Genomic DNA, 16366 nt, shown 5'->3' on the forward strand with positions numbered 1-16366 from the left:
CGCCTCCCGGGTTCACGCCATTCTCCTGCCTCAGCCTCCCGAGTAGCTGGGACTACAGGCACTTGCCACGCCTCGCTAATTTTTTGTATTTTTAGTAGAGATGGGGTTTCACCATATTAGCCAGGATGGTCTCTATCTCCTAACCTCATGATCCACCTGTCTTGGCCTCCCAAAGTGCTGAGATTACAGCCGTGAGCCACCGTGCCTGGCCAAGACTGAGTAATTTATAAAGGAAAAGAGGCTTAGTGAACTCACAGTTCCACAGTTCCACAGTGCCTTTCAAGCCTTCCTGCTAGGAGAGGGCATGGGAAGGCCACCTGCCACCACTTCTGGGTACCCAGGGAGGTGACACCTGTGCACAGTTCCCCTTGGCTGGGGAGGCCTCACAATCGTGGCAGAAGGTGAAAGGCACATCTTACATGGCAGCAGACAAGGGAGAATGAGAGAGTTTGTGAAGGGAAACTCCCCCCTATAAAACCATCAGATCTTGTGAGACTTAATCAATGTCATGAGAATAGTATGGGAAAGACCTGCCCCCATGACTTACCTCCCACTGGGTCCCTCCCACAACATATGGTAATTGTGGGAGCTACAATTCAAGATGAGATTTGGGTGGGAACCCAGCGAAACCATATCATTATTTTTTTCAGTGATGCTGAATCATAATTACAGTACTTTCGATGTGCCTGAATAAAGTGTTACATATGCATTATCTAGCACCGTTCTCAAATCAGTATGAGAAAGTAGCTTGTATTATTATTTCCATTTCACTGATGAGGTGATAGAGGGACAGAGACGTGGAGTAACTTGTCTATGGTTGCACAGCTAGTAAATGACAAGACTGGGGCATGAGCTCTGACAATTTAGCTCTAGGACCCAAGATTACCTAATACTTCTGGGGTGACTTTGTTGTCTGAGACAGGTTCTCACTCTATCACCCAGGCTGGACTGCAGTGGTGCCATCATAGCTCACTGCAGTCTTGACCTCCTGGGCTCCAGCAATCATCCTCTCTCAGCCTCCTGAGTAGCTAGGACTACAGGCACACATCACCATGCTTGGCTAATTTTTAGTTTTGTTTAAAGATGGGATCTTGCTATGCTGCCAGGCTGATCTTGAACTCCTGGCCTCAAAAAATCTTCCTGCCTCAGCCTCCCAGAGTGTTGGGATCATAGATGTGAGCCACTTAGCACAGCCTGGGGTGGACTTTTTAAATCCTTTTCCACCGACTTGTAGGATGTTTCCAGCGTTTGGCTGGTGTAAGCAGTGCTGTAATGAACATCCTTGTATGTGCTTCGTCTAACGTGTGTGAATGTTTCTCAACAGAAAAATGAAATTGCCAGATCATAGAGTTTTGTGCAATTTTTAATTTTAAAAGATACTTTAAAATTGCCCTTCAGAGTGGCTATACCAATTTATGCTCCCTAAAGTACTTTTAAAAGTTTTAAAGGCTCCCACTAGGGCACGTCCTGGAAACTAGAAGGAGTTTAGGTGAAAGTTAAAAGCAAATCACTTTGTAAGGGATTCAGACTGGTAATTCTAGAAAACATTAGTGAATTGTTCTTTAAGGATTTCCTGATTTGGAATGTAAGTTTTTGTGTTTTTGTTTTTGTTTTGAGACTGGGTCTCATTCTCTTGCTCAGGCTGGAGTGCAGTGGCATGATTACAGCTCATTGCAGCCTTGATCTCCCAGGCTCAAGTGATCCTCCCACCTCAGCCTCCTGAGAAGCTGGAACTACAGGCATGTGCCACCATGCCCAGCTAATTTTCCTACTTTTTGTAGAGACAGGGTTTCACCATGTTGCTCAGGCCGGTGTCAAACTCCTGGGCCCAAGCGATCCACCCACCTTGGCCTCCCTTTGCCCGGCCAAATGTTACTTTTTATATAGCGTTGAGCCAGGCAGTACGTGTGGGAGGAGGGAAGTAGGCAGAAGAATCTATAACAAAAAAGAAAAAAAAAGCAGAAAATTTAATTAATATTATTATTAGTAGTAGAATGAATAGAATCAAGTGAAGAATGGAAGCAATTCTCTGGAATATAGATATTAGTGGTGTTACTAAGCAAAAGGGGCTCACTGCCTAATGTCTAGAAGCCAGTACTTTGACACTGGGTTTTTGAGAAAAGAAAAGCTTTTTATTGCAAGTTGGCTGACAAGGAGACAGGAGTCCAGCCCAGATCTGTCTCCTTGTGCTTGCTTTAAGACAGTGATTTTATTAGGAAAGATTTAAGGGGTGGATTCTGAGATTAGTAGGTGACTGGTAGAATGAGAGGGGAGATCTGAAAAGCACTTGTATATATGCAGTGATCTCTTCATGTCTCTTCCTGGGTCCCATTTGCAAATTCACGGGGAATTAGTATGAAGCGTGGTGGAAATGTTTAGGCTGTGATGTTAGCAAGCTGGTTCTGCACAGACTCTAGTTAGCCGTACTGGTTCTACCGATTTTAGTCAGATCTGTTATCTTACAAGCAGAGGGACTTTCGGCAAGTTGTTTCTTTCTGTAACTGCTGTCCTAAAAACTCAAGAATATCTGTTAGTCACTGGTTTCTTTAACTCTTTGGGGCATGGTTTCAGTAGCAGTAGTAATAGTGGTAGTATTAATTGTAGTAAAATATCCCTTTTATTGATCACATTCTATGTGTGCAGACACTTTCTATGTCATTGAAATCTCACAAAACCCATATAAAGTATGTATAATTATTCCAGCTTTACAGATGGAGAAGCTGAGGCTCAGAGTGGTAAAGTAACTTGCTGAGGGTCACACAAACAGAGAGGAGAAAGATGTGAACCTGGGGTGTCTGTCTCTACTCTTCCACCCTGCCTTTCAAGCCTTCCTGCTAGCAGAGGGCATGGGAAGGCCACCTGCCACTACTTCTGGGTACCCAGGGAGGTGACACCTGTGCCCGTGGACTTGCTGTCTTCCAGGCCATCGGCTTCTTCACTGGTGACGTAAACTACCTGTTTGAAGGGGTGTGTTATGGACCCCTATTACTGGTCAGCTGCGCATCACTGGTCATCTGCAGCATTTCTTCCTACTTCATTATTGGATACACTGCATTTGTTGCCATTTTATGCTTTCTCCTGGTTTTCCCACTGGAGGTAATGTCTCTCTTTGTCACCCATTTGATGCTGGGCCCCAGAAGTCCCAGGGCTCTGGAATCTGGGATAGCTCTGAGTGAGAACGTTGATTCTTGTTGACCTTTCAATCCATTGTGGATAAGATTCAGCTCCACTCCCTACCTCAAACTCTTCTCTGGTCACAACATTTGGTTAATAAGTAAATAAGAGCTGAATGTGATGTGCAAAGTCTACCTCATAGCTTTCTATGGCAGTTTATCTGCTTCGACGACTTTCCTTTGTAGATAATCTCTGTGCAAGATTTTTGTTCCATCTCTTCTACCCAGAATGTGCTGATGTAATAACACAGCCGGCATTTAACATTTGTCTGAGCACAGTATAATGGGGAAAGGGAAGCACATTTGTTGCCAAAGATTCAGGTGAAATAAAGTTGAGGAAACAGAAATGACTCTTGGATTATGTGTGCTCTGAATTACTGAAATTTAGTGTTTTCCTGAGTGCAGTCACTCTGATTGAAAGGTGATTTTAATTATTAGAGGATTTATGGTTCCAGAAGACAGAGGAACCATTTCAGTTTAGTTTCTGTCTAAGTAGCCACAGCCTGGCTTGGGACTCAGGAAAGAAAGGCCCCTGGGATGCCCTAAGGCATGGTGGCCTGGAGAGCTTCGATTGGAAAACCTCTCTTTGGAAATACACCCAGTTGCCCTACTTATGCCAGACTGAACCCTCCTGCCTTTGTCAAAGGAAGCCCTTGCAGATCAACTCCAAACTTTCTGTATCCTGACTCCAGGTATTCGTGACAAGAATGGCTGTGAAGGCTCAGCATGACACATCTGAGGTCAGCGACCAGCGCATTCGTGTGACCAGTGAAGTTCTCACTTGCATTAAGCTGATTAAAATGTACACATGGGAGAGACCATTTACAAAAATCATTGAAGGTATGGAAAGTCTGGCTTTCTGCTCGAAACCTGGTGATGGCATGGTGAGCCAAGTCCCTCTCACCTCTTGGAGATTTTTTTTTTTTTTTTTGATGCTTTGGGGATGGTGCTGTGCTCTTTGGAGAATGTTCTTATGGTTATCTTTGGTGTATTTCTTTTTTATTTCCAAGACCTAAGAAGGAAGGAAAGGAAACTATTGGAGAAGTGCGGGCTTGTCCAGAGCCTGACCACTGTAGCCTTGTTCGTCATCCCCACAGTGGCCACAGCAGTCTGGATTCTCGTCCACACATCCTTGAAGTTGAAACTCACAACATCAACGGTAAGGATTTGGGGGGCTTTGTTTTCTCCCCATCATGATCGGGAGTTTTCTCATGTGTCCTTTTTTAGCCATACCCCTCAAAGGTCTGAAGGCTTTGTAAATGAACACTATATGTTCATTTTGATTTTCCAGACAAAAGTGCAGCGCTGTCTTCCATCTCAACCCATCTTAAAAAGTGACATCTTGGACAGCCCTGTGGGTGGACTGGACAGCAGACCCATCGGGGTTGGGGGGAGGTGGTACCTGTAGTTAAAATTCTGACAATTTGAATTACACCTTGAGGTTGAGGAGTTCCTCTAATCCCTAAATAAGGGCCCTGGAAGTGCACTTCAAATACAAAGGTATAGCTTCTTTGGTCTTTCCCTTCATGGTCAGAACCTGGCCCTGAGAAGTGGCCGCTGCCTTACAGGGTTAGGAATCCCAGCTCTTGAGCAGAATAAGACAGGGTGCTGCTCTTGGAGGGGTGGTAATCCAACTGGGGAAGCCAGGAGGCAGCACCCAGAGCAAGAAGGGAAACATTTGAGAGTCTGCAGTCAAGGGGTTGTGTGTGCCCCAGATAGCTGGCCCCTCTGCTTGGCTCAGGCATGCACCAGGGAAAGAACCCCGAGAAGTCTGAGGGTGTTGGGGGTACTATAGAAGGAATACTTTCAGAGGCACTTGAGGCTGACACTAAGATGACACAAGACAGGTCTAGACCAAGGCACTCCTGCTCCATTGGAGTTCATTTTTGGATGGAGCCAGGAGAAGAAAGGAGGAGAGATGGGCATGGATTGGAAAGTTCTTTCAGCACCTCCAGGAGGGCACCTTCTGGGGTCCTGAGAGCCTAAGGTGTTTTGCTATATTCACAGTGCAGCATGGGTTAGGCATGAAGGGTAAGGAGATGTTGAATGTTAGAAAGAAAACAAACATCTAAGGCAAAGAAGAAGAAATAGGACCTTGACAGCAAGAATAGCACCAAGCTCCATTGAAAGGAAGCAGTGCTCACTCACATGAATTTTTTTGGTGTTTCCCAACTTTGTTCCTGTATGTACTCCATGATTTTTCTCACTATGCCAGTGGGGAAACTGGGATGTGGTAGGGGCAACCTGCCCAAAGCTAGAGATGTCGGTGGCTAAGCTGCAACAGGGACTAGACCTTTAACTCTAAGACTCCAAGACGAGTGCTCTTTCCCCAGCTTTTTCCAGTCTCCCCCAAACACTAACTTAGCCTCTGTTGGATGAACCAACTGCTTGTTGGATGCTGAGGATGTGGCTCAGGGATGCGGGTGCCAGGGAATGGTGGAAGCAGGAAGGGCCACGACCCTTACTGCCTCCTCCCCTTCTTATCCAGGCCTTCAGCATGCTGGGCTCCTTGACTCTCCTTCGGCTGTCAGTGTTGTTTGTGCCCTTAGCAGTCAAAGGCCTCACGAATTCCAAGTCTGCGATGATGAGGTTCAAGGTAGGTGGTCAGGGGACTGGCTGTAGGCCCCCTGCTTGGACGCTCCTCTGCCTTCAGCCCCCGTGTTGTTCCTCCCGAACATGTCCCCTGGCCAAGGCCTAGGTTGAGAGAGGGATTAGCTAACTCAGTAACCTCCTGTGCCAAGGCTGGTGTGGGGCCTGGGAAGACAGATGAATTGGGTCAGGTCTCAGTCTCCAAGGAGATCTTAGGATAGTGTGTCCAAACCAGGTCTCAGACAGATGCTCTGCAGACTTTATCCAGGTTTGCATAGAGTTACCCTGATAGATAGTTTTGTTTTAGAAAAACACCATAGATGTTGCTTGCATTGAAACACTTGGACATTTTATGTGAAAACCCAGATTTTTGAATTTTCTTGAATGATTAGAAGATCTAGTGACCCTGTACCATAATCTACCATGGCCACACGCAGCTGGAGTTGAGGCGATAGCTGCCCTGTTTAGATGGAGGCATTTAGCTGCAGTTTGCTGCAGTCTCTACCATACCCTATTGCACCTCCAGGCCTGGAGCTGCATTTTAATTATCATGTATCATCTTAGAAATGGTCCACTTCACTTATTTATATAGTTGGCATCTAAGTTTGAAAACTCTAAACTAATTTTTAAAAGTCATTTTGTAGTCACCCCACTTTTATGTACATGCAGTTCATGACCTATTATCACTCATTCACTCATTCATTCATTAACGCAAAACAAAAAAAATTTATTGAACTCCTACCACAAGCCAGGCACAGAGAATACTGCATTGAACAGGGGTCCCTGCTGTCAGGGAGTTCCGATTTGGTATTGGAAACAGGCAATTAACAAGTAAATTAAGGATCAAAGAGGATTCGATCAGATCACATGAAGAGCCATGATGCCAATAGAACAATGTGATGTCCTAGAGCAAGCATGTCCAACCTGCAGCTCATGGGTCGCATGTGGCCCAGGATGGCTTTGAATGTGGCCCAACACAAATTTGTAAACTTTCTTAAAACATTAGGAATTTTTTTTTTTTTTTGCAATTTTTTTTTCTTTTTTTGGTTTATTAGCTATCGTTGGTGTTGGTGTATTTTCTGTGTGGCCCAAGACAATTCTTCTTCCAATGTGCCCCAGGGAAGCCAAGGGATTGGATATGCCTGTTCTAGGGAGTATGTTGGGGAGGGCTGGGGGCTCCTGGGAAGAGCCTGGTTAGGGAAGGCCCCTGCCAAGGTGACGAGTGATGATAACCAGGCAGAGGAAACAGCAAGTGTGAAAGCCCTGAGGCTGGAACGAACTTGGCTGCTCTGAGTAACACAAACAGTGCTTTGCTTATTATCACCAGCCCAGCTTGCTTCCCTGACTTCTCAGCAGCTGTGAGAAGGCTCCTGCCGCTGCCTTCCTTCCCATGGGACACTGGGTTTGCCCATTCATTCTCCCCTTCTGTGCCTGTTTTCACCTGTGGAGGGGTCAGAGATGAGGAAGCCGCAATCTGAGCTCAGAAGGATGGGTCAGAGAGTCCAAAATGTCAGGAAGCATCCTTCTAGATCTCTTAAGCATATCTCCAGGTAGGGCTGTGTGAATGTAACCTGACTTCCATAGGATCATACTCCCCTCCCATTCTTTTGATTGCTAGAATTTATGTAGTTCAACCCTTGTGCTTTATAGACAGGGAGCTGGAGATGCAGAGAGAAGTGACCCGCTGATGGTCACCTTTTGAAATGTATGACTCCAAATGACCTTTCCCCAGTGTGGGACACAGAAAGAGTTTTTATTTTCAATAGCTACAAGTAGAATTTTTTTTTTTTAAGAGGTGGAGGTCTCACTATGTTCCCCAGGTTGGTCTTAAACTCCTGAGCTTAAGCAATTCCCCAACTTGGCCTCCCAAAGTGCTAGGATTACAGACGTGAGCCATTATGTCCAGCCCGATATTAATAGAATTTAATTAGAAAAACATCAGTCTTATGAGTCAATGGCTGTCATCACTTGGGATGAGGCTAATGTAGGTTAGTCCTTAGTCAACCTCCTGAGCAGAGTTGCCATTGATAGTGCAGTGTTTGCAAATATGGAAGAGTGGCCCTGTGCTCTGAAATTTGGAAAACACTGACCTAGAATATTCACCCACAGAAACTGGCCTTTCCTAACTGGTGGTACTTCTGCAAACTTTTACTGCTTATTCAAAATTCAGAAAACCATACCAACTGGCAGGCTTGTAAAACTGGGAACACATTCCTGCTGAACTAAAGAACTGCGTTCCTCCTCCCTCTATTTCCTTTTGTCTTTTCAGAAGTTTTTCCTCCAGGAGAGCCCTGTTTTCTATGTCCAGACATTACAAGACCCCAGCAAAGCTCTGGTCTTGGAGGAGGCCACCTTGTCTTGGCGACAGACTTGTCCTGGGATTGTCAATGGGGCATTGGAGCTGGAGAGGAATGGACACGCTTCTGAGGGGATGACCAGACCTAGAGATGCCCTCGAGCCAGAGGAAGAAGGGAAGAGCCTGGGCCCAGAGTTGCACAAGATTAACCTGGTGGTGCCCAAGGTAGCCTTGTTCAGGCCGTGCAGGCAGGCTGCCTGCCAGGCTCTCAGGACCTGAGACTGGGAGCTTGGCCAGGTGCCCCACCATTTCCTTGGTTAAAAACTGCCCTTTCCAAGATCTCTCCCTTTAAAATTCAAATTTTTCATGGAGGGCAAATACAGAATATCTTTCATTTTTTAGTGTGAATTAATCTATCATTTAAAATTTTTTTGGCTTAGGTAAGACCCAAAATAATATGAGAGTACTGTGTGCTGGTCCTTGGAAGGACCAAGGACCAGAAAGGAGAAGGGAAAGGAGACCCAGCTAACATTTATTACATTCCTCATATGTGCCAAGCACCATCCTGTGTTTGAATGCTGTTATTCTGTGAACTCACCTTATCTGGCTCTTTCTCCGCCTGATGTTTACAAAGATTAGCTTCCTGCTGTCTCCTCTTCACCCCTCGTCTTTTCTTCTCTGTTATCTATTGATGTAGATATTGATATCTAATAATAATTGACATAGAATAGATATAGATATCGATTCATATATAGTGATAAATGTCTAAAAGCTAGATAATACCTAATAGTAATAGGTGTTAATATCTAATATCTACTATCTCTTATCTATTTATACTTCTTTCCTTGGTGATCATCTCTAGCCCTGTGGTTTTAAATTCTATCTCTGTGCTATTATCTCTAACCTTAAAGTCTCTTCTGGACTCCAGACTCGACTGCATATATAATATCTTTCTTAAATGTCCATCAAGCATTTAAAATGAAATAAGGTTTTGGTATTCACCCCTTTTAATGAGTTCCCTAAATCGTCCTTCTCCTGGGAGATGGCACCATCATCCTTCCAGTGGTCGAGGACCTGGAAGTCACACTTGATTCCTTTCCTTCCCTCCCTGGAATCCAATCCACCAGCAAGGCCCGTCAGCTTGACTTCCACATCTGCCCCGAACCTGCCGCCCTCACCATAGCCCCTCCACTGCCCTATCCCTGCCGCTGTCATGCCACTCCCAGAACCTCCTTATCCACCTCTCTGCTCCCACTTTGGCCTTCTTATGAGTCTTTCACCATGCAGCAGACAGAGGAATTTTCCTTTTTAAAATAATTAATGTGTATTTTTTATTTCAATAGCTTTTGGGGTACAAGTGGGTTTTGGTTAGACGGAGGAGTTGTATAGTGGTGAAGTTGAGATTTTAGTGCACCTGTGACCCGATAGTGTGCATTGTACCCAATAGGTAGTTTGTATCTCTCACCCCACTCCCACCCTCTGTCTCTCTGAGCCTCCAAAATCCATTATACCAGGGTTCCCCGACACCTGGGCGGTAGACCTGCACTGGTCCACAGCCTGTTAGAAACCAGGCCGCACAGCAGGAGGTGAGCGTCAGGCCAGTGAGCATCACCGCCTGAGCTCCACCTTGTGTCAGATCAGCGGCAGCATTAGACTCTCACAGCAGCGCGAACCTTATTGTGAAATATGCATGCGAGGAATCCAGATTGCACGCTCCTTATGAGAATCTTGCCTGATGATCTGAGATGAAACAGTTTCATCCTGAAATCAATCCTCCACCAACCCTCAGTTTGTGGAAAAATTGTCTTCCATGAAACTGGTCCCTGGTGCCAAAAAGGTTGGAGACTGCTGTATTGTACTGTGACAGAGGGATCTTTCTAAAATGTAAACCAATTCAAGTCACTCTCCTTAAACCCTTCAGTGACTTTTCACTGCCCTTAGAGCCCGGTTCCTCCAAATCGGTACCTGTACCTCTGACCTCTTCCCCACTAGAGTTCTCACAGCTCTGGGGCAGTAATGACACCTCCTCTGTAGAAGCCTTCCCTGGCTGACTCATCTAAAATTGCCTCAACCCCCAAGTCTCTGTCTGTCATAACAACCGACTTCATTTTACTCATATCACTTATCTCTATCTGGTATTTATTTATTTATTTATGTAGTCTGTCTGTCTTCCCATCCCCTCAGCTTACATTCTAAGCTCAATGTGAGGTCTTCTCTTCATTGCTGGGTCCATAGAGGAAACTCAGATCACTATTTGATGGATGAATGGATGTTTGAATAAATGCATGCATTTATTCAAACATCCATTCATCCATCAAATAGTGGCTTTCCAAGGATTGTTGCATAGAATAGACACCAATCTGGAATTCAGGGTTCTTGCCACCTACCCCTGAGTTCCCCTCTGCCTTTTCCCTGTGATCTGCTTCCTCTCGGGTCACCCCTCCTGCCTCCAGGGACTGAACACAAAGTTCCTCTTGAGCTTTGCTTGTCTGAGGAGTCTTGGGCTCTGTGTGGTTGTTTTGTTTTCTGTGTGTTGTTTTGGGTTCTAAACAGCTGAGCCGCCCTGGGCAGGTGGGTATGCCAGGGCTGTGCTGTCTCAACACTTGTGTGTCCTCCTTGGCTTGCAGGGGATGATGTTAGGGGTCTGCGGCAACACAGGGAGTGGTAAGAGCAGCCTGTTGTCAGCCATCCTTGGGGAGGTAAGTGATCTGTGGCCACATGCGTGCCTGTCCACAGGCAGTCCAGGCCCTCCCAAGCTCCAGTGCCCTGGGCAGGGCCCCCCACTGCTTTCTTCCTCACAGGAGTCTGAGCAAGTGGGGTTTTTATAAATCAAAAATGGTTGTGCTTGCACTGTGTGGGAGGTGCATGATCAAGGTGGCCCTTTCTCTTCACCTTGTGGCAGCACTCCTGGTGCGGGCTGCCTCTTACATCACCTGGAGATCTGTCCTCACCTGTGCTCTGTGAGGATACAAGATATTAACTCAAAGTTAATATGATCATACAAATTATTTAACAGGGAATTGAGTCCAATCTCTCTTCCACACTGCAATACCCTGTTGCAATGGTTCCTTTAAAAAAAGAGCACAAAAATCATTTTATAAAGCCAAACTCATAATATTGAGAGTGGGATGTATGTGCCTTTTAGGACAGGATCAGAAGAGAAATGTTGAGGGAGAAACAGGGAGAAAGAAGGAAGGAAGGCTGGGGAGAGGAGGCCTGCTGGATGGGATGGGGCAGTCTTACTCGTACTCCGGCAGTGGGGTACATATGCCTGCTAGGTGCACTTGCCCTTGAGATTTGAACCCCTCATTCCATCCCCTGTGGACAAGTTTGAGGTCTGCTGCCATGTGGACATGTGGCTCACACACCCTTTCTCCAGTTTCTTTTTTCTTTTTTTTCTTTCCTTTTTCCATTCCCTTCCTTTCCCTTCCCTTTCTTTCTGTCTTTCTTTCTTCATTTTTTTTCACACAGAGTCTTGCTTTGTCATCCAGTCGGGAGTACAATGGCGTGATCTCGACTCACTGTGACCTCTGCCTCCAGGGTTCAAGAGTTTCTCATGCCTCAGCCTCCTGAGTAGCTGGGACTACAGGCATGCACCAGCAAACTGAGCTAATTTTTGTATTTTTTGGTAGAGACGGGTTTCACCACGTTGACCGGGCTGGTCTCGAGCTCCTGGCCTCAAGTGATCCACCCACCTCGGCCTTCCAAAATGCTGGGATTATAGATGTGAGCCACCATGCCCGACCATTTCTCCAGTTTGAAAAAACCCCAAACCGATTCCCCAGATCCTTTGGGGTCACACTGCACACCTTATAACGAACATTAAAAGCACCCATGACACCTGCTACGCATTTTTGGTCACCTTCCCGCAGGAGTCTTACACCAGCCCTTCCCCACAGAGCCCCAACCTCACCCCCTCCTGGGCTGCCATCTCTTCCCCCTGCTTCTTCTGCCCGTTGTCCCTTATTCCCCCATCACTGGGAGAAGTTTTCCTTCCTTTCTTCGACTTTTCCCTCAGCTCCTTCTCCCAAATGAACATTGCCAAACTCATCCCTTCCTTGGAATGCGATTTTGTTACCAAAGCCAGCTCTCTCTTAACGCGTCAGCCACATGCTGCATGTGAGATGGCCTTTCCCCAGTTTCTTCGCAACTGCAAGGAAGAAAGACTCCATTAAAAAAAACAGTAAAACTAGCTTCAGTACTTACATGCCAAGTCCTGTGCAAAGAGCTTTCCATTTTCCCCTTTAACGCTGGTAACCTCCCATGACAAAGGCATACCCATGATGACCCATTTACAGATGAGTATGTGAGATTCTGAGAGGTGACTCATCCAAGGTCATGCAGCAGGTAAGGGGTGAGCCAGGGCTGAGTCCCAGGTCCACCTGAGGTCAGAGCTCTGTTCTACATTACAGGAGCATTGCCCAGCAGCCTCCAGGCAAGGCCACCTCCCTATGCGCCCAGTGGTTTGTCAGTTTCCTATGCAAATGAGCCTGTCACTTTCCTTCTAATAAAGGAAGACACAGAGATGCCATTTTAAAGTTATTATTTGTTAAAGTCTGGCTCCAAACTAGAAGTAAACATGTCAGGGTATAAAAGAGAAAGGATTAAGAATGCTGAGGTCCCATGTCAGGGTGCTGGGGATGAGTGTCTATCTCTGTTTTTAACGTGTTGTTTTGAACTTCTGCAGAAAAGCAGGAAGAACACTACAGCAGGAATCCATATACCCACCATCTAGATGCAGCAGTTGATAGTTTTTGCGTATTTACCTTACTATACAGACATATATTTTGTAGAATGCTTTAAATTACACAGGTTATAACACTTTCCCTTCTAAATACTTCATCATGGTGTCCAAAAGTAAGAACGTTTTTCTACCTAACCATGATAACATTATCCTACCTAACAATAATAATTCCATAATACCCAGGCATGCTCAGAGATAGCCTGGAAATTTTGGTGTGCACGGTGAAGACCATGGAGGCACTGGTTGCCAGGGAATGGGGCTGGGACAAATAAGAGGAAAAAATGTTTGGGGTGTCTTTAGTGCAGACCTGGATTCAGACCTGGCTGGGCTTATCTCCAGCTGCTTCCACATGTTCTCATGGCTGGTCCCTGCAACTCGCTGGTGGGCCTGGCAGGGCCACATTAAAAGTCCCTTTTACCTAGGAGAGCCCCCAAGGTCCTGGAGGGCAATGGGGCCCTGGGCACTGTGCCTGCTGAGCCAGGCAGGCTCTGTCCCTTTGCCCACTTGGTCCTAAGGCTGGACTCATTCTGCCACAGATGAACTTGCTTGAGGGCTCGGTGGGGGTGCGGGGAAGCCTGGCCTATGTCCCCCAGCAGGCCTGGATCGTCAGCGGGAGCATCAGGGAGAACATCCTCATGGGAGATCCATATGACAAGACCCGGTAAGCTCCTGGAGGGGAAGGGGAGAGCACAGGGCATGTGGCTGGTCTGGGGGCACCTCTAGCTTTGAACGGTAACCTGACGACTGCTAACTCATGTGTGCTCCACTTACACTCATTATCATATTCACCCCTCATTGTGAAGGAAATACCATCTTATCAATTTTCCAGATGAATCAGCTGAGGCCCCAAGAGGTTAAATAATTTGCCCAAAGTCACCCAGGTGGTGGGATGTGATAGAGCCAGGATTTGAACTCAGTTGCTTTCAGAAACTTCATGCTTAACTATTACGCTGTATTGGCTCAAAATAGTCAATTCATTCTCCCCCCTCCAAAATTGCTACAGTAGAACTTCATTTGTATTCGTTAAATCTTGGCCTCTAAGTGAAAAGGAAAACAAATGGGAGCGATGAGGTTCTGTGACATAGAGGAAACCGGTTTGAATCTATGGCCCCATGGATCTCCCAAGTCTTGTCCATATCCCTCCTTTCCCTCTGTGGCCTCTCCCTGCCCTAGAACTCTCGGGTTCAACCTGCCCGAGACATGAGATTGGATGTCATGAGTGAAGCCTGTTCAGTGGAGGGTCCAGGAAAACTGCTCTGAATGCTACAGCTACGCTTCCAACTATGGTGGACTCTGACCTGTGACTGTTTGCTTGGTTTTGCAATTGGCCTCCGGTACCAACATAGATGTGGAGGTGTAGGAACTGGCTGTCTCTGTCTAGCTGTCCTGTGCACACCTCACAATCACGTCCAATGCCAACTCATGAGCACCCTGCCTGCTCAGCCCCATACACCTGGCTTCTTTTCCCAAATTGTGCAACTCAGTTTAATGGCATCACCCAAACCTCGCACCCCGGGAAGCCAGATGTCTCCTCCTCTGATTGCTTCCACATCTAATTGGTCACCGATTGTGAATAAGCCTGTCTCCTACATATCTCTTGTATTTCTGTCTTCTCCATCTCTGCTTCTAGTTCGTTCAGCCTGTGATCTCTTGTTTGAACAGTTCCCACTGCCCCTGCCCTTGGGTCCCTGTCTCTAATCTCCTGCTCTGTTCCACCCCGCGTAAGATTGTTTCCAGGGCAATCAGCCTAAGTCCCGGCTCTCGTTTTGTCATTGCTCTTCTTTATGGTCTTCTGTGAGACTGATAGAACTCATACAGAAGTTTTGAAATATCGGTTAAAATAAAAATGCACCAACCCTTTGACTCAGCAAATCCACTGTTAGGTATTTAATGTGTAGATATTTTCACCCATGAAGGCAAAGACCCATATACAAGGATGTTCACACTGCACTGCTCACAGGAGCAAAAGAGTAGAAACAATTCCAATCTTCATCACTAGGGCTCTGGTTAGATAATTTATGGTGCAACCGTATAATGGAATACTACAGTGCCGTTAAAACAATAATAACCTATACCTGCAGTAACATGCAGTACACATCTATATATAAATAGATTACTTCTGAATAAATACATAAGACACTGTAATAGTAATATAGTAATAGTGGATGCTTTTTTTTTTTTTTTTTTGAGATGGAGTCTCACTTTGTCTCCCAGGCTGGAGTACGATGACATGATCTTGGCTTACTGCAGCCTCCACCTCCCCAGTTCAAGCGATTCTCCTGCCTCTGCCTTTTGAATAGTTGTGACTATAGGCATGCACCACCACGCCCAGCTAATTTTTGTATTTTTAGTAGAGATGGGGTTTTGTCATGTTGGCCAAGCTGGTCTCGAACTCCTGACTTCAGGTGATCCGCCCTCCTCGGCCTCCCAATGTGCTGGGATTACAGGTGTGAGCCACCACATCCAGCCAATAGTGGCTGCTTTTGAGAAAAGCAAATGAAAGTCAAAGATGGGAAGGAGAACTGCTTTTCATTGCATCTTTTTGTTCTGGTCAAATATTTACTAAGAGTGTGTATTAATTTAAAAGAAATGAAAGAGGGAAGGAAATGAAAAAAGCCTTTGGTGGTATACCATTAAACACAAGATCAAGTCTAAATTTCTTAGCATGAAAATCAAGACCACTCCTTTTGACACTGGGAAGGGTGATGGGCAGGAGGGCTGGTCCCCTGTGCCTTACAGCTCCCTGTCCTTCGCAGATACCTCCAGGTGCTCCACTGCTGCTCCCTGAATCGGGACCTGGAACTTCTGCCCTTTGGAGACATGACAGAGGTAAGAGGGAGGCAAGCCTGCTTGCTCTGTGTAATGTTGGTGCTCTTATGTTCACACTGCCTCCCCAGGCAGGGAAGGGAAGGATCCCAGCTCTTCCTCCCAAAGCAGCTGGAGTTTTTCCTGCAGCAGGTGCAGGAGGAGCAAAGCTTCCCTCACTGAGGGAGGTTAGGGCTCAGCTTATAGAGGCACCTGGAAAGGAAAGGGGGTACCTTACCCCACAGAGGTGGAGATCTGACCTCAAGCTCCTTCTTCTGAAGCAAGAGCGGAGACCCTGTGAAGATGAGAACCCCACCCCCATCACCCTTGCCCCACTCCAGCCAGTGCAACATCAGCCGTGACCAACAGGGGCAATTTCTGGCTGTAACATTTCCCTGATAATTCACAATCTTTCACATCTGCAGTCACCTTAATACACATACGACCCTCACCCACGATAAAAGTGGCATTGCCTTCTTGATTTTAATGGTCTAATAATAGCTCAGTCTGTTGAACACTTACTACGTGCAAGGTGCTATTCTAGTGACTTGAATATAGTGTCTTAGGTGAGAGTCACAATAATCTCAATAACCTCAGGAGGGTAGTTTTTAAATTCTTCTTCTTCTTCTTCTTCTTCTTCTTCTTGTTCTTCTTCTTCTTCTTCTTCCTTCTTCCTTCTTTCCTCCTCTTCTCCTCCTCCTCCTTGTCCTCCTCCTCCTCCTTCTTCTTCTTCTTCTTCTTTTTCCTCTCCTCCTCCTC

The 16366-nt window shown here is 46.1% G+C and overlaps 1 protein-coding gene across 3 annotated transcripts in view; it reads left to right on the forward strand.

Annotated features, from left to right (window-relative positions):
• Window positions 1–16366, forward strand: part of ABCC11 (ATP-binding cassette, sub-family C (CFTR/MRP), member 11) — an 84819-nt gene that overhangs the window by 34222 nt on the left and 34231 nt on the right. For all 3 annotated transcript variants that reach the window (XM_011952596.1, XM_011952595.1, XM_011952597.1), the window contains exons 7-14: window positions 2923–3096; window positions 3866–4013; window positions 4184–4332; window positions 5662–5769; window positions 8032–8283; window positions 10686–10757; window positions 13339–13463; window positions 15559–15631. In XM_011952596.1, the coding sequence (XP_011807986.1) occupies window positions 2923–3096; window positions 3866–4013; window positions 4184–4332; window positions 5662–5769; window positions 8032–8283; window positions 10686–10757; window positions 13339–13463; window positions 15559–15631 (1101 nt within the window). The remainder of the gene's footprint in view (window positions 1–2922; window positions 3097–3865; window positions 4014–4183; window positions 4333–5661; window positions 5770–8031; window positions 8284–10685; window positions 10758–13338; window positions 13464–15558; window positions 15632–16366) is intronic.

Source organism: Colobus angolensis, unplaced genomic scaffold, assembly GCF_000951035.1.
Source record: "Colobus angolensis palliatus isolate OR3802 unplaced genomic scaffold, Cang.pa_1.0 Scaffold343, whole genome shotgun sequence".
NCBI lineage: Eukaryota > Metazoa > Chordata > Mammalia > Primates > Cercopithecidae > Colobus > Colobus angolensis.